A 15,591-nucleotide genomic window follows, 5' to 3' on the forward strand; every position below is an offset into this window, starting at 1 on the left:
TGTTAGTGTAAAGCTTATCACCTCACTCCCAACCTACTAGCTCTGGGAAGATGAGCTCTAGGTTAGTGAGTTCCTCAAGTAAACCAGCCATTGGATCCAGGGTTTATCCATGTGAGCATGTATGTTTAGGAAAGTTAGGTCAGATTCATTCATAAAGTGAGCCCCCAGCACAGTGTGAGTGTTTGGTTAAGCTAAGTTGATGCAGGCTACATTATCTGTTAGGTTAAGCTAGTGGATCCAGGGTACATCATCTAGGTGAGCATGCATGTTTTGAAAAATTAGCAAAAGTTAAATGTTCAAGTTCATAAATGGTAGAAAATTGAACATGTGTAAACTGGTTTAGATTATATAATATTATCAACCCTAGGAAAGACAAAGGCAACGCATATACAGCATAATGGAGAAGCATGCAGGGCACGTTATGGAAAATAATAATAAATACCAGAGAGGAAAAGTTATTTTGTATACAAAATCAGGATTTATGAATTTCATTATCAATTTACGTATCAATAATTATAATCTATTATTCCTTTCCTTTCCATACTCTCGCTTGATTGATCGTTGGGGCTGGAAAATAAAAATGGAAGGCGATGAGCTCCGTTTCTCAGTTTGCGCTAGTGCCATTTTGACGATCATCCGACTAGGTCGCGAGCGATGGGAGGTAACAGGTTCCAATCCGGGGAGCACATCGTGGGGAAGACCGTGCAGAAGAAATTCAGAGGTTACGGGGTTTTCACGGGCAAAGTAGTCTCCTACAACTCAGCTCGGGGGTTTTACAAGATCAGATACGAGGACGGGGACGCAGAGGAGGTCGACACCGACGATTTCCGTGGCATTCTGGTGGTAGAAGATGAAAATGGCAGGAAGAGGAAGCGCGATGATGAGACTCCGAAACGGCGGAAGAAGAGGAGAAAGAATGGCGTCGGCCGGCCCAGAAAGACTCCAGAGGGGGGCGAGGTTCGGAAGAGGGGGCGTCCTAGGAAGAATAGAGGAAATGAAACCGAGGTTCGGAACACGGGAATTCTTGAGGGGAGTAGAGGAAAGGAGGCGGAGGTTTCGAACACGGGACCTCTTGGGGGGACTGGAGGAAAGGAGGCGGAGGTTTCGAACACAGGACCTCTTGGGGGGAGCGGAGGAAAGGAGGCGGAGGTTTCAAACACCGTAGATCTTGGGAGGAGCGGAGGAAAGGAAGCAGAGGTTTTGAACAACGGAGATCTTGGGAGGAGCACAGGAAAGGAGGTGGAGGTTTCGAATGGGGAACCTCCTAAGCGTAAGAGGTTTAGAAGAAAGAAGTTAGATGTTTGGAACGAGGGACCTGTCAGGAGGAGTCCTCGCGTAAAGGAGTCTGCAGAAAATGCTATCGAAAAGCCCACTCCGCCTAAGCAGCGCAGGCGCAGGGTTAAGGTTCAGGATGAAGGTTTGGCAGGCTCAACGCCCTCGGTGCCTCAGCTACCCCCGTCATCCAGCGATTTAGGTGTGCCGGAGGAATCGGTGCCGAATTTGTTATATGTTTATAATTCTTTGAGGTCTTTCAGTAGACTGTTGTTTTTGAGCCCGTTCGGGCTTAATGATTTCGTTGGGGCATTGAACTGCAAGTCTGCTAATTCTTTACTGGATGCCGTGCATGTTAAGCTTCTGCAAGCATTGAGGAGACATCTTTATTCTATTTCCCGAGAAGAGGGGTCAGCTGCTGCAGCCGCGGCTAGATGTTTGAGGTACAATTGTCCTTTTCCCCAATTTATTTTTATTTTTATTTTTGGAAGGTGTTCTGAGAAACAATGTGGAGGTTCTTCTTTCTTCTCTACCAAATTCGCCCATAATATGCACCCACATTTATTCTATTTGTGTCATGTCCTTTGGGTAGGACAGATCAAAGTGAGAATGGATTAATACCCCGTCTATCCCACCAGTGAACCAAGGTCCCATTAGCATTTCTCAGTTTCTGTGAATTCTTAAATTAAAAAAAATCTCAAAACCAAGTTTGGACCTGTGGATATGGGCCCTTAACCAAAATGCCAGTCTAGGGCATTCGGAAAGGCACCCACATGCACCCACATTATTGGCAGAAATTCAATCCATAGAGCTGTATGTGGAGTTGTAGTGATGCACAGGCATCACAAGGTGATTGAACTCAAGGCTGACTACCTATGTATGTGGGTGATTGAATTTCAAGCCATGGAGTTGTATGTGGAGCTCTAGAGATGCATGGTGGGGGTTATCAATCTCAAGATCACGACCTGTGGATATCGGTTGTTAACCAAAATGCCAGACTGGGCCATTCTGTACAGGCGAGCTACAGACAATACAGGAAGAATCAATTCCTGTTAGCATTTCAATTAGTCCTACAATTCCCATTCATAATACCAATAAGCTTGTTAGCGAACTATCCATCAAGATCAGCATAAACTTGTCACTGCCCAAATCCATGGAGTGTTGGAGTATATAGTATCATCAATGTACTTTGAACAAGTTTTTATAGAAAATCTGCATTATGTGGACATTGCAAATATTCATATAGGTGAAAAGAGTTTTATTTGTGAAATTTCGTTTAGTTTCATTCTATTTAAATTTTCTGTGTCAACTCCCAAATTTTCACTGGCTCAAGTCACCTCTTACTCTTCGGCCCTGCTGAGTTACTATTCTTCTGGTTAGGCTGGCAACTTTCCTCTGCACTAGTATTTGTATTCTTTTTATGTTAATATGACCAGTGACTATATGATGCTCCTCTGACTGGCTCTAACTTCTGTTTCTGAACACATTCTGACATCTGCTATTGCTGGTCCTGACGGGTGTACAAGTTCTCAACTGTTCATACAGTCTGTGCGTGCAAATGTATATTACACATGTACATTTAGTAACAGATGGTGTGACATAGATCTAATCTCAGCACATGATTCATCATTATATTAGCCATGGTGGCTTTTATTGGTAACTTTATGCACATAATGTTATATTAGCAACCGGAGATCAATCCTATCATTAGGATATTATTTTAATATTCTCTAGGTAATCTCAACCTTTTGTCCAATTCTGTTACAGCTTTATACTATGAATTTGATGTACAGTTAAGATTTCTGTTGAAAAGTGTAGCGAAGAAGGTTTTCTTCTTGACATGTGCCTTAGTCAAGAAGGAATTCAATATGTTCTTCTTTTGTCAAGTACAAGTTCATGAAAACGGATGAGTTAGTTTGTTCATGCGCTAGTTGGAGGCTCAGTTATGTGGCTATCCAAGTGTGACTTCAGAATTAGAAGGGAACTAGTTGAAGAGCTTCAGTCTTGATTGAAGAAAGGGAGTGTTGAACTAAGAGTAGACTCAGTTAACAAGTCAGACTCAACTTGTGTTCTAAATTTGTATTTGCCAGATATAGCATGATTGAATAACATAAAAGGAGGACAAAGGCATAGAATTCAATTCAATTGTTTTGTGTGCTCAAGATTGTGAGACGAGACAATAGCTCACGAGTTTGTGAGAGGTTGCACAGGGTTTGTGTGAGAGCTTGTTATAGGAAGAACATATCAAGGAGGAGCCTGTACACAGATCAGAACAGAGAATTTCCTTGCTGATGTGCGCTAAGATTTAGGAGCAATATTCCTAAATAATAGTAGCCTGTCTTGCGCTAGGAAATAGGAGATTTCAGTGCTAGGAAATAGGGAGAAGCAACGCAAGGAAAGAGGAGCGAGCTAGATCAAGTGTGTTTGCAGGGAATTTCATGCTAAGTGTTAGCAGTGAGAACAAACTTGTTTTCTAGTGACAGAGTGTTGCCTTGTAAAGAGATCAATTGCTCAAAGTTCTGTTAATAAAATTATACAACAAAGCAGATGGTTTTCCAAGTTGGGTTCTCTAGAAAAATACTGTGTTATTGTGTGTGACTGGTTTTTTTAATCTCTGTTTCCATTTTGCTGCTTATTTAGAAGAGAAATTCTATGTCTTGGTGAATAGAAGTTGTTTCAGATTGTTCATCATAGTAGTTGCAGAATTTTGAGGAAATTCTACATGGTATCAGAGCAGAGAACAACGAAAGATCAACACACAGAGGAGCAGGCAGTTTGGTTAAGAAGTTACCATGGTTCTGCAGTCTAGAACGCGACCTTGGAGAGGCCTGTAATACCTCAGATCCGAGATAGGTAGGGCTGTGAATCTCTGCTATGACAGGAAGGGCCGAAAGGCCTCTTTAGATGCGGAAAAACCCTGAGTAGCCTCAGGTGATAGCGAGCAGGAAAGGGTCTCTTAAGGTGTTCTTAAAGAGAAAAGAGATAGGCCACAAGCCTGAAGGTATTGACTGAAAGTCTGGAAGGTGTCTAGATAGGTGGTTGAGTCAAGGAGGTTTGTGGCAGTTGTTGTTTTGAGTGCCCTAGATCAGCCTTCCTTAGTGGTGTTAAGGAGCTGTGAGTGGGCTGATTGGAAAGCCCTAAGTAAGGTGACAAAGGAGTATACTTGTCACTGTGTGAGGTCAGCTTGATCAAGCCCTAAGTTCATTAAATTTGGTGAAGCAGAGTTGATTAGTGAGGGTAGTGTTTTTTTTGGAGAGCAAAGCAGTCCCTTGGATAACAGTATGGCATTCATAGGATTGATGTTGGATCACAGTCTAGAGGAAGCCTCGAATTTCTGTGCATGGAAGGAGCGAATCACTATAGTGCTGGAAGATAATGGAGTGGGAGAGTTTATCAAGCAGGCGATAGCGCCAACTCAAGATCCCCAACAACTGGCCCAACATACTAAGAATGACACCAAGGAGAAGAGGATAATTCTAGAGGGGGTCAAAGAACATATCATTCCTTGTCTCCATGAAAAGAAGACAACGTTCAAGATGTTTAAAGCATCCTAGATCTATTTCAAGGTACCGATGATTCCAAGCAGCTTGCTCTTAAGGAGAAGCTAAGAAGTATTCAGATGAGCAAGGATGAGCCCATCGTCACATATCTTTCTAATTTCACTTAGGTTTGAGATGAGCTAGGTGATGTGGGTGTCACTGTGCCAAAGCAAGACCTTGTGAGTTTTGCATTACTAGGACTTTATAAGTCTTGGTATACCTTCCAGAATGCAGTAAGTGGTAGATAAAATTTCCTAGTTGGGAAAGACTATGGGGTGACTGTGCTTGGGAAGAAAGCTGAAGAGGAACAAGAAATGGCAGATCAACACCGACAAAGGACGAGGAGAACTTTCCCCTGGTAGGCAAAGGTAGCAAGGCCAAGGGCAAGAAGGGCCTAGGAGAGGCTGAGTCTAGTCAAAGGGCAAGAAGAAGGATTTGAGCAAGATCTTGGACACTATGCCATGAGTTTGGACACTATGCCACTAAGTGTCCTTAGTAGAAGATGGAGTCCAGGAAGGTTCATGTAGCTGCATCAGCGTAGGTAGTAGATGCATTTTCTGCCTAGTTCGAGGAAGATTTCTCTTTGATAGCTTGCATGGCAAGCGACAACAATGTATAGTATATTGATTTAGGAGCTTCCTTACACATGACCAGAAACAAGCAGAATTTCAACCACCTGAAGAAGAAGGACATGCAGTTTTAGATTGAGCTAGGAGATGATGCCATGTATGCAACTAGAAGGGTTGGTACTGTTAGTTTTCAGAGGGAGTCACACAATTCTCTTGATCTCAAAGATGTCCTCTATGTTCCAGGATTAAAGCAGAATCTTATTTCAGTAGCGATCCTTGAGGACAAGGGTTATGATGTCATCTTCAACAGAGGTAAGGCTTACTTCCAATGCTTAGATTTTGGATGTAAGAAGTTGATAGGTGTAAGGAAGAAGAATCTTTACAAGTTCCAGGTAAGATAGGTGCAACCTTGAGCAGCAAGGCAGGGAGAGCTCGGAGTAGAGAGGTGATGGTTGAGGAGAGCAGAGCTTTGAGAGAGTCCTTAGAGCAAGAGTAGATTAGAGTACTCGAGAAAAAGCTACTTAAGATGGAGCCTCAACTAGTATCTGAGTTTGAGTCTAAGCTAGTTGGCAATTGGGCCGCGCAGTAGTATGATAAGGAGCATAGCCCAGGGCGAGTGGAGGCAACCACTTAGTCAGTGACTCCAAGTATAAGGAGAGTTCAAGCCTAGTGGGTAGAGGATTTGTTTAAGGGAGAGCAGGAGAGAGTTGGATCTTCCAGTGTAAACTTCAGCCAGAAGAAGCAACCACCGAGATACACAGGGCACATGGCACTTATGATTGAAGTGATAGACTCGCAGAGCATGGCTAGAAAGAATAGGTCTTCAAATCAGATTCCATGGAAGAAAGCAGGGAAGCCTTCTAGTTCAAAGGGAGCAGCTGTAGTAGCGGAGAAAGTGGTAGTGTTGGAGGCAGATCCAAGTGGATGATGTTCTTCTAGAAGCACCTTCCTTGTTAAGAGGGAGTGTTGAAAAGTGTAGTGAAGAAGGTTTTCTTCTTGACTTGTGCCTTAGTCAAGAAAGACTTCAATGTGTTATTCTTTTGTCAAGCACAAGTTCATGGAAAATGATGATTTAGTTTGTTCATGCACTAGTTGGAGGCTCAGTTATGTGGCTATCCAAGTGTGAGTTCAGAATTAGAAGGGAACAAGTTGAAGAGCTTCAGTCTTGATTGAAGCAAGGGTGTTTTGAACTAAGAGTTGACTTAGTTAACAAGTCAAACTCAACTTGTTCTAAATTTGTATTTGCCAAATATAGCATGATCGAATAACATAAAAGGAGGACAAAGGTACATAATTCAATTCAATTGTTTTGTGTGCACAAGATTGTGATACAAGACAAGTTTGTGAGAGGTTGCACCAGGTTTGTGTGAGAGCTTTTTGTAGGAAGAACTTATCAAGAAGGAGTCTGTACATAGATCAAAACAGAGATTTCCTTGCTGATGTGCGCTAAGATTTAGGAGCAAAATTCCTAAATAATAGGAGCCTGTCCTGCACTAGGAAATAGGAGATTTCAGTGCTAGGAAATAGGGAGAAACAGCGCAAGGAAAGAGGAGCTAGATCAGATGTGTTTGCAGGGAATTTCATGCTAAGTGTTAGCACTAGCAGTGAGAGCAATCTTGTTCTCCAGTGACATAGCGTTGCCTTGTAAAGAGATCAATTGCTTAAATTTCTGTTAATAAAATTCTACAGCAAAGCAAAAGGTTTTCCCAGTTAGGTTCTGTGGAAATATACTGTGTTATTGTTTGTGCCTGGTTCTTTATCTCTGTTTACATTCTACTGCTTATTTAGTAGAGAAATCTGTGTCTTGGTGAATAGAAGTTGTTTCAGATTGTTCATCATAGCAGTTAGAGAATTTCAAAGGAAATTCTACAATTTCATGTGTTTCTGTTAGTTGGCGTCATATCCTCATTTTCGCCTTCATCCTGGACTTCTTAAAGATGGAGTCTACAACCAATTGCTTTAGGCTCTCATCCTGGTTTCTATTGATACCTGTCTGCATAGACAGGTTTGTCATTAACCCAGTTCTGAGAGTACACCTCAATGGGGCTTGCAAGAGAAATTGGGTCTATGATAGACTGGATCTACAAGGTTCAGTAGTATGATTATTGTCAATGACTTCCTCAGTTTGAACTGGTACAAAGTCCTTGCTTTTAGCAAGCGTCTGGTTCTGTTGCTATAAATTGATTTAGATCTGCCATCTGTTTCTTAGTTGAGGAATAGCTATTCACATTCTCTATAATAGTAATTTTCTGTAGAAACTTGGAACATCAATCACATGGTGTGTGAACTATACTTTGTCAGGATTGTCACAGTGTGGGAGTTTAAGCTCTCAGGCACATGTTCTATGATTGAAAAGCTTGCAATTGCCTGTGTGTTCAAGGACTGCTATTCTCATAGACTGACAGCTTTTAAGGGTTGTTTGCACTTATTTATGGCATGTGATCCTTAATTACTAGAATGAAAGAATCTATGCCCTTTTTAAAGTCCATCCATTTGTCTGTAACTCTGCAGTATAAGAAGTCTTACTGGTTTGCTCCATACTCACCTTAAAATTTGTAGTGTTTTCAACCATGGTTGTCTGATTGGTCCGCTGTCCTTATGATTGTGCTAAATCCCCACTATAGACATGAATAGGTAATAGACATTTAGCAGACTATTTTTCCTATTCTTATCTCTACATTGTTTGATCCTTAGAGGTAATTTTTATTGCTTTGTTTCAATATTCATTATTCTAAGCTTGTTGAACTTTCAATGTTTAATCAATTTGCATTTTCATTGTGTAGGCACCAGGACTGGAATTTTCTAGACATGATAACCTGGCCAGTTTATTTGGTAGAATACCTAACAGCGCAAGGTTTTAGTAAAATCTATGGCCAAAAGGTTAGTCGTCTGAGGCTTTTGGATGGTGAGTACTACAGGACACCAGTGCCTATAAAACTCACTATTTTACAGTTTCTCTGTGATGATGTCATGGAAGCTGAAGAAATAAGGGCAGAAATTAGCATGCGGCTAAATGATGAGCCAGATGCAGAGACTGATATAAATGTTAACTTGTCCCCTGGTGTGCGGTCAGTTAAAAAATTGAGGCCTGGGAGGGTATGCAGACGTCTATGGAAAGAAAATGAGGAATTAGACTACACTAAAACAGATGACCATGGAAGTTCCATTTCAAATCAAATGCTTGTTGAGAATGTAAATTATGTGGGAGATAAGACAACATTACAGCGCAAATTACGCCACAGCCAGGCCACTAAAGATGAAAAAAGAAGATCTGTAGAAAATTTGAACAGTGATGAGTGCTGCCTTTGTGGGATGGATGGTACTTTAATTTGTTGTGACAGTTGTCCTGCTGCATATCATTCTAGATGTGTTGGTGTTTCAAAAGCCTTTTTACCTGAAGGGGATTGGTATTGTCCTGAGTGTTTGGTGAAAGAAAGAACCAAAGGACTTGAGGCATTGAGTGGTTTGCAAGGAGCTGAGATATTGGGTTACGATCCATATGGACGTGTATACTTCTCTGCCTGCGGTTACTTGTTAGTGTAAGTTAAACTTCTGATGGCTTGAGTTACTGGTCTTGTATTAATTTTTGTATGCATTTTTGACTGAGGTTCTTTATGATTATAATGCTGAATATTATTAGACTGCTTTTATGGAAGAAAATAATTGCATAAAAGACATTGTTCACAACTACATGGTCCTTTTACCAATTTGAGGCTTTTTTGTTTATATTGTGTTTGGGAATATCTGCTGATTTTGATGTGTTTCAAGGTCCTTGTCATTTGATGGAATCTTTGTCATTTCTTGCATTTAAAAACTTTTTGAATTTTATAAAAATTGTAATTCCCCCCTCCCAGTTACATTGTTTGCAAGTGTCAATTATTTATCTTTCCCTTTATCAGGACTTTCAAGACATTTCAATATTCACACTTGTAGCAATCTTCTGGTTCTGAATGGAAGCTTTCAATGGAGTCAATAATTTATAGCTTGCCAGGCTGGATAGTTTCATTCATTCCATTGTATGCACTTTCATTATATTTTCATTTAGCATAGTTCTAAGGATGGATGTTTTACTTCAGGATGCCTTCTGGGCACATGATGTTTGGAGTTAGTTATAGGCTTGTCACTTTTTAAGGAAAGAATCTTTGTACCATTATTTGCTTTTGGTTAATGATGCATTCAGAATTGCAATGATTTTGAGACCACTTTATGTTGGATGTATTTAATTCAAAGGTTTTTCAACTATACTGTCACAGGTCAGATTCTTCCTTTGATCGAGCTATAACTCACAAGTATTACAACAAAAATGATACAGTAAAGGTTTTGAAGATATTAGACTCATCAGATCCTCTATATAATAATATACGGAATGCTTTTGTAGTCTCCCGGAATATACCGATCAGATATAGGGATGAGCCAAAGCATAAAATGAGCACAAAGGCAGATAATTTTTCTGATAAATGCTCATCAGAATTATCTGCTATATCTGTCTCGCAGTCTTTTGTTCAACAGGATCGAAAGAAAGGTTATATATTTACATCTCTAGGTGCCCAGGAGGATGTAAACCTCAAAAAGGTGGCATCTCAAAAATTGGAGGGTATCCATCATTGTGATGTAGCAGGACGAAAAGAAGATGAAGTATTTGTTATGGATCAGATATATGATAATACTCAATTAGCAAGTTCTGAAGGTTCTTTGGAAATTACGTCATTGAATGATGTAAAAGAACATCAGAAAAGTTCTGAGCAGCATTTTAATGATTTAGGTGCTCATTGTTGTCCTGGATTTACTAAAAGCAGTACTGAAACAGATGTTGGCAGCGCAGCTGTCCAGGTGGAACAAGTAAAGCAGTCTGGTATGGGCACCAACTCTGTCGTGGGCCAAAAACGTTTTAAAAGCAGTCCTTCAAATAAGGAAGTGACCTTTCATCCAAATGCATATATCAATCAATATGTTTTAGGTGATATGGCTGCATCAGCAGCTGCAAATTTAGCAGTCAAAGGTGCTCAATATCGACGAGTGAATGCATGAGTATCTTCAAAGAAATCTCCATCAGCAACACTTGCAGAACAAGTAAAAATATTTTCCAGGGAAGCTGTGCAATTCTGCTGGCCATGTTTTAGCAAGAAAGTTATGGAAGTGCCAAAGGAAGGATGTGGATGGTGCTTTGTGTGTAAGTCATCTCCAGGTAGTCGCAGCCATTGTTTGTTGAATATAGCTGCAGGAAATATTATGACAGGAGCTGCACGGATGGCAGGTGGCCTTCATCCAACAAAGAATGGTGATGGTCATTTTCCAGCCATTGTAGCCTATATACTATATATGGAGGACCAATTACATGGCCTTTTGGAGGGTCCATGGGAGAATCCATCCTACAGAAAACATTGGCGCAAGTCCATTGAACAAGCTTCAACTTTTGCCGAAGTCAAATATTATCTTCTGAAAGTAAGAATTTATGAGATTGATTTTTTTGCAGTGTAGATTGTTTGAGAATTGCATTCTGAAATTCCTAGAATCAAACACCCAATTCTTTTCCTTAAGCTGCTTTGGTTACATTATTTTCTTAATCATGTGAACTGTATGGCAATTGTAATATCTGAATTATTTCTTATTCATGAGATTGTATGGTGATTGTGATTAGCTGAATATTTTTACCCTTTTTAATTGGCAGCTAGAAATGAATATCAGACCTGTTGCACTTGCGGCAGCTTGGACCAAACCTGTTGATGATTCCTCTACTGTGGTCTCTAGCAATCGAATTGTTACAAGTGTAGCTGCTATAACCCCAAAACGTGGAGGCCGTTTTCAACGTGGTCAAAGGCATTCTGGTGCTGCGAAAATAATATCTGCATCAGTGGATGCTAAAATGTTTGGAGTTAATTGGTGGAGGGGTGGAATATTTTCAGACCAAGCACTTTACTGGAAGGTCTTACCTTGCAGTACAGCTCGGCGAGCTGGACGCCAAGGTTTTTTTTTCAATTCTTTTCTGAGTTCCTTAGTGTGTCTTTATCTGTTTGTTCATTTTGATTTACTTTATCACAGGTTTCTAAATCCATACATAGTATAAATTTGCAGGTGGCTTCAGAAGAATACCTGGTATTTATTACAATGAAGGTTTAGAAATCCCCAGAAGAAGTAGACAGTATGCATGGCGAGCTTCTGTTGAAATGGCAAGGAGTGTATCACAACTAGCTGTACAGGTCTGTGGTCAGTTTGCAATTTCATTGTTTTTCTCAGGTTCTAAGCAATTGACCTTCTATTGATCTTATATTCTTGAAATGCTTTACAGATAAGGAACCTTGATGCTTGCATTAGATGGGATGACCTTTTAAATTCAGAAAATTTCTGTCAACTTAAAATGGTAGGAGACAAAGAGTCTGCTGTCTTCAAGAAGACTGTTATTTGTGCCAAGAATTCAGAAAATGGTCTGATAAAGTATTTGATAGACTTTGGGAAACAGAAAGCCATCCCAACTTGCATTGTTAAACAAGGAACAAAGGTTGAGGAGGCCTTAGATGGTACATGTAAGTATTGGCTTAGCGAGTATCATGTGCCTCTGTGCTTGTTGAAGGATTTTGAAGAGGAAGTGCAATTACGTGCCCACCCAAACAAAGGTTCAAAGAGATTCTGTAAGGTTCATTATAGACTCTCAAAAACTTCCAAGTTGGATGTTTTTACCATCCTCCTGGCAAAAGCAGAGAATCGTGAGAAATTTTCATGTGCTCATTGCAACAAGGATGTACTGATTCGGTATGCAGTGTTTTTTCTTGCCTGTTATCAATTTCCCCTTAATTAGTCATGATTATGTGGATACGCACTTAACGGGTTGCAATCTTGTTCTAACATTTTATGGTCTACTGTTGTACCATATGCTTGTCTACAAGATTATAGATTATTACAATGGCAGGCATAGTTACCATGTCCAATTACTCTCCACTTTGGAAGGATTAAGTCATCTCTTTAATTAACTTTGTTAATCAACAATTTAGATGAGTTTTGGAGGAATATTCTATGGTCATCGTTGACAATGAACATTCAAGATAAAAGTTTAATCATATGTCCTTGTTCCTTAACCCAGCTGTTTTGTGTTAAGGAACTCAATCATGGAGGTTTGAATGGCATGCAAATGTTTTCTTCTCTGTGAGGGAGTCCATCTGTTTCCTTTGGGATGTTTCAGTTTTCACGAACTTTGAACTTCTGTTGCCTTTTTGAATTGTCAGTACTTATAATATCATATGATTTTCTATTTCCTATTTTTGGGTTTTCACATTACCTATTGTTGTACACCAACTACATCATTTAATGTGGTTGTGCTCACTGCATGTGGTCTGTATGTAGTACTTAATTTGGCATTATCTCGAACTGCATCAGGGTAATGTCAAAATTTCTGTTTTTCACCTCAACAAATCTATTATGCTAGTTGTGGGTTGTGTTTATAATTGTATTTCTTACTTCAGTTCTTTTCAGGGTCTGCAGGTTATGTCCAGTTTCCCCTGACGATTTTGTCATGTTTTCCTTTGTACCAGATATAGTTAAATATACACAGATAATTAATCAACTTGTATAATTTTATAATGAGGAAGGCACAGCAAGATGATGAAATGTGAACAGGAACCTGCAGTAAATAAGTGCAGATATTTAATATGTTGGGATTGTTTCTAGTATTCAATTTAAACTCTCAAATACTGTCAAGTCTTGAGTAAAGTTAGGTTAAAAATATCAGTGATTTTCTCAGGCTGTAATGATGTCTTGTATCATATCACAATGCTGTAAGTTTTAAGGAAGCTGCTCTATGAATTAGGATCCGTGTTTTAGTTTTTATATTTAGAGGAGTTTGCTTGCAGAAGAATTTATTGTAGTGTTTGGTTGGTGTTGACTCTTCTATTTGCAATAAAAGATACTGTAAACTCATCCTGAGATACTGTAAACTCATCCTGAGACTTACCTGTTCTTCCTTTCTTTTAATCACACTTCTATAACAGAAGTTGCATATCCTATTTTTGCATGTTTTTTTTTTTTGGGTTCTTAAGCAGCAGCTGGTGTGGTTCTCTCAAGGCACACAGAACATGAGTGCCTAATAGGCAAGGTTAAATTCAAGCCCTGTGATTCACCAGCCCAAAATCAGAAAATAATTGTAGTTCATCAACAGCTTTTGGAATGGAAGCTATGTGAGCTCTTTCTTTGCATTGAAATTCATCTATGTCCTCCATATAAGAATCAGTTTATAGTTGCAAGGATGTTGTTAGGTTTTGTGCTTGCCTTATAAGAATTTACATATCTCAGTTGTCTATGGTACATTTTCTTTTTTTGCTGCTTGGTAGATTGTTTACTGGTTCATGATTTCCACTCTGTATGAAATAGACATGTCAAGTCTTATACTTTTTATTTGTTGCATGTTATTGCATTCATTTGATTATGTGTATATGTATGTAGAGTGCAAAGAGTGGTTGGATCCCCTCTAATTTGTCTTTGTTGTGTCTTTTGCAGGAAAGCAGTTCGATGCCATTTTTGTCAAGGTAAGCTTTATTTAAGCATTTTGAAATGTGCCAAAAAATTGATCATTGTTTACTCTGATATGCCAATTCCATTTGCAGGTCTATATTGGTTATTCACATGATATCATGATCTGGGGTTTTGCATGTGATAATGAGAACATGAAGGATATGGTCAAACAAAATGATACTCTGATATGTCAGTTTGATTTGCAGATCTATATTTGTCAATCGCATTATATTATGATCTGGGGTTAAGCAAGTGATAATTATAATGCACAATAATTAGTACATGAAGGGTATGGTCAAATGAGATTATTGGGCCTTCAATCTGTAGTCTGTACTTGTGCAGGTTTGGTCCCCACAGTAAGATAGATTTGGTTAAGTTTGAAGACCATAGACTGAAATATCCCTGAGAATGCCAATATTTGCCTGAGTGTGGAACCCACATAAAACTGTTGGCAGCTTTCAAGAGATGCAGATTGCAAGATGGAGTACATGGACAAAGCAGCATTGCAGCTCAGCATATTCCTGTGTGCTGCTTGCAGTGAGGGATTGAAGGTTTGCAACAGCAAGAATGTGGATGACTTGTGTTGCACAAGCATAGTGGTGGCTTGGCTATTCTCTGCAAAATAGAGGTGCATTTTAGTTTGATGGTGAAGGGCTCAAAAGGCGAATAGTTGTGGTAGCAGAAGTGTGGGATTTGATGCCAGAAGCAAACAGTTGGCGATCAGATCATCTCATATGTTTCCCTTCGACTCCATGATATGCCTTACCCTAAGTAGCCCTAGGGTTCATGGTTGTCGGTGTGTAGATGCCATTTTAAAATCAGGGTGCTGTAAGGTGCAATATATTTAATAAAAACAAAACTAACTTTTTTATAAGATCATAAAAACTTAAGACATTAAACCTAACTCACATGGTTCAGGTTCAGTTTTGAGTTCTAAGTTTGGTTCAAATTAAATAGTTATATATAATTTATAACATAATCAATGTTGCACGACTCATACTTCTATAAGGTTCTTCTGGCTATTGACTCGGCAACTCGTATAAGAATCAGGAACGACCTGTATAAGACTCGTATAAGACTTGACAAAATACAAACTCCCTCCATTTTCCCTTTCCCTCTACCTGATCTCTCTAAAAAAAATGAAAGTTGGTGCTAGGGATGGATCTTATACGGGTCCGTACGAGTTTGATATGAGTCGCATGCGAGTCAACGGGCCGATGCGGGTAAGGGTCTTATGCGCGGTTTCTATGAGAGTGACTCATTTCAGCGTATGACTTGTCAAGACCCACAAGTCTTGAAGGGTCTTATAAAGGTCGTGCTTCACTGAACATAATACAAGATAGACTATATTAAGACCATCATTGTTGTTGATCTATGACCCCTATCTTCACTCACTAGGGAAATATTACATTGTCGCATAGTTAGTAAGCCAAGGAGAACATGATTTGCAAGCTGCATTGTTGGCAAACCGATGAATACACAAATTACGAAGCATCAATTCTGAAAATGTCACAATTAACAAGCCTTTTGCACAATGATGATGACCGATCACATGATGAGGTACTTTGTTGAATGACACCATGTTGGGGAGGGAAGCATCAATCTAGAAACCAACAAATGAATGTAGGTAATGAACTTTATCTTTAAAGTTGGCCAACTCAAGTGAATTTTTTATTTGCTTTGAAATTTGGTTGAATTCATACCTCAAGTTT

At 39.5% G+C, this 15,591-nt stretch overlaps 1 protein-coding gene across 1 annotated transcript in view; it reads left to right on the top strand.

Moving 5' to 3' along the window:
• Window positions 1-526: 526 nt before the first annotated feature.
• LOC149226833 (DDT domain-containing protein PTM-like) overlaps window positions 527-15,591 on the top strand; it is a 44,988-nt gene continuing 29,923 nt past the window's right edge. The window contains 7 exon segments of the mRNA XM_089377616.1: window positions 527-1,715; window positions 8,164-8,919; window positions 9,634-10,822; window positions 11,049-11,343; window positions 11,453-11,577; window positions 11,667-12,127; window positions 13,865-13,893. Coding sequence (XP_089233742.1) covers window positions 655-1,715; window positions 8,164-8,919; window positions 9,634-10,822; window positions 11,049-11,343; window positions 11,453-11,577; window positions 11,667-12,127; window positions 13,865-13,893 — 3,916 coding nt within the window. The 5' untranslated portion in view covers window positions 527-654.

Source organism: Pinus tabuliformis, chromosome J, assembly GCF_031772625.1.
Source record: "Pinus tabuliformis cultivar Carrire ecotype Pingquan chromosome J, CPIR1, whole genome shotgun sequence".
Lineage (NCBI taxonomy): Eukaryota > Viridiplantae > Streptophyta > Pinopsida > Pinales > Pinaceae > Pinus > Pinus tabuliformis.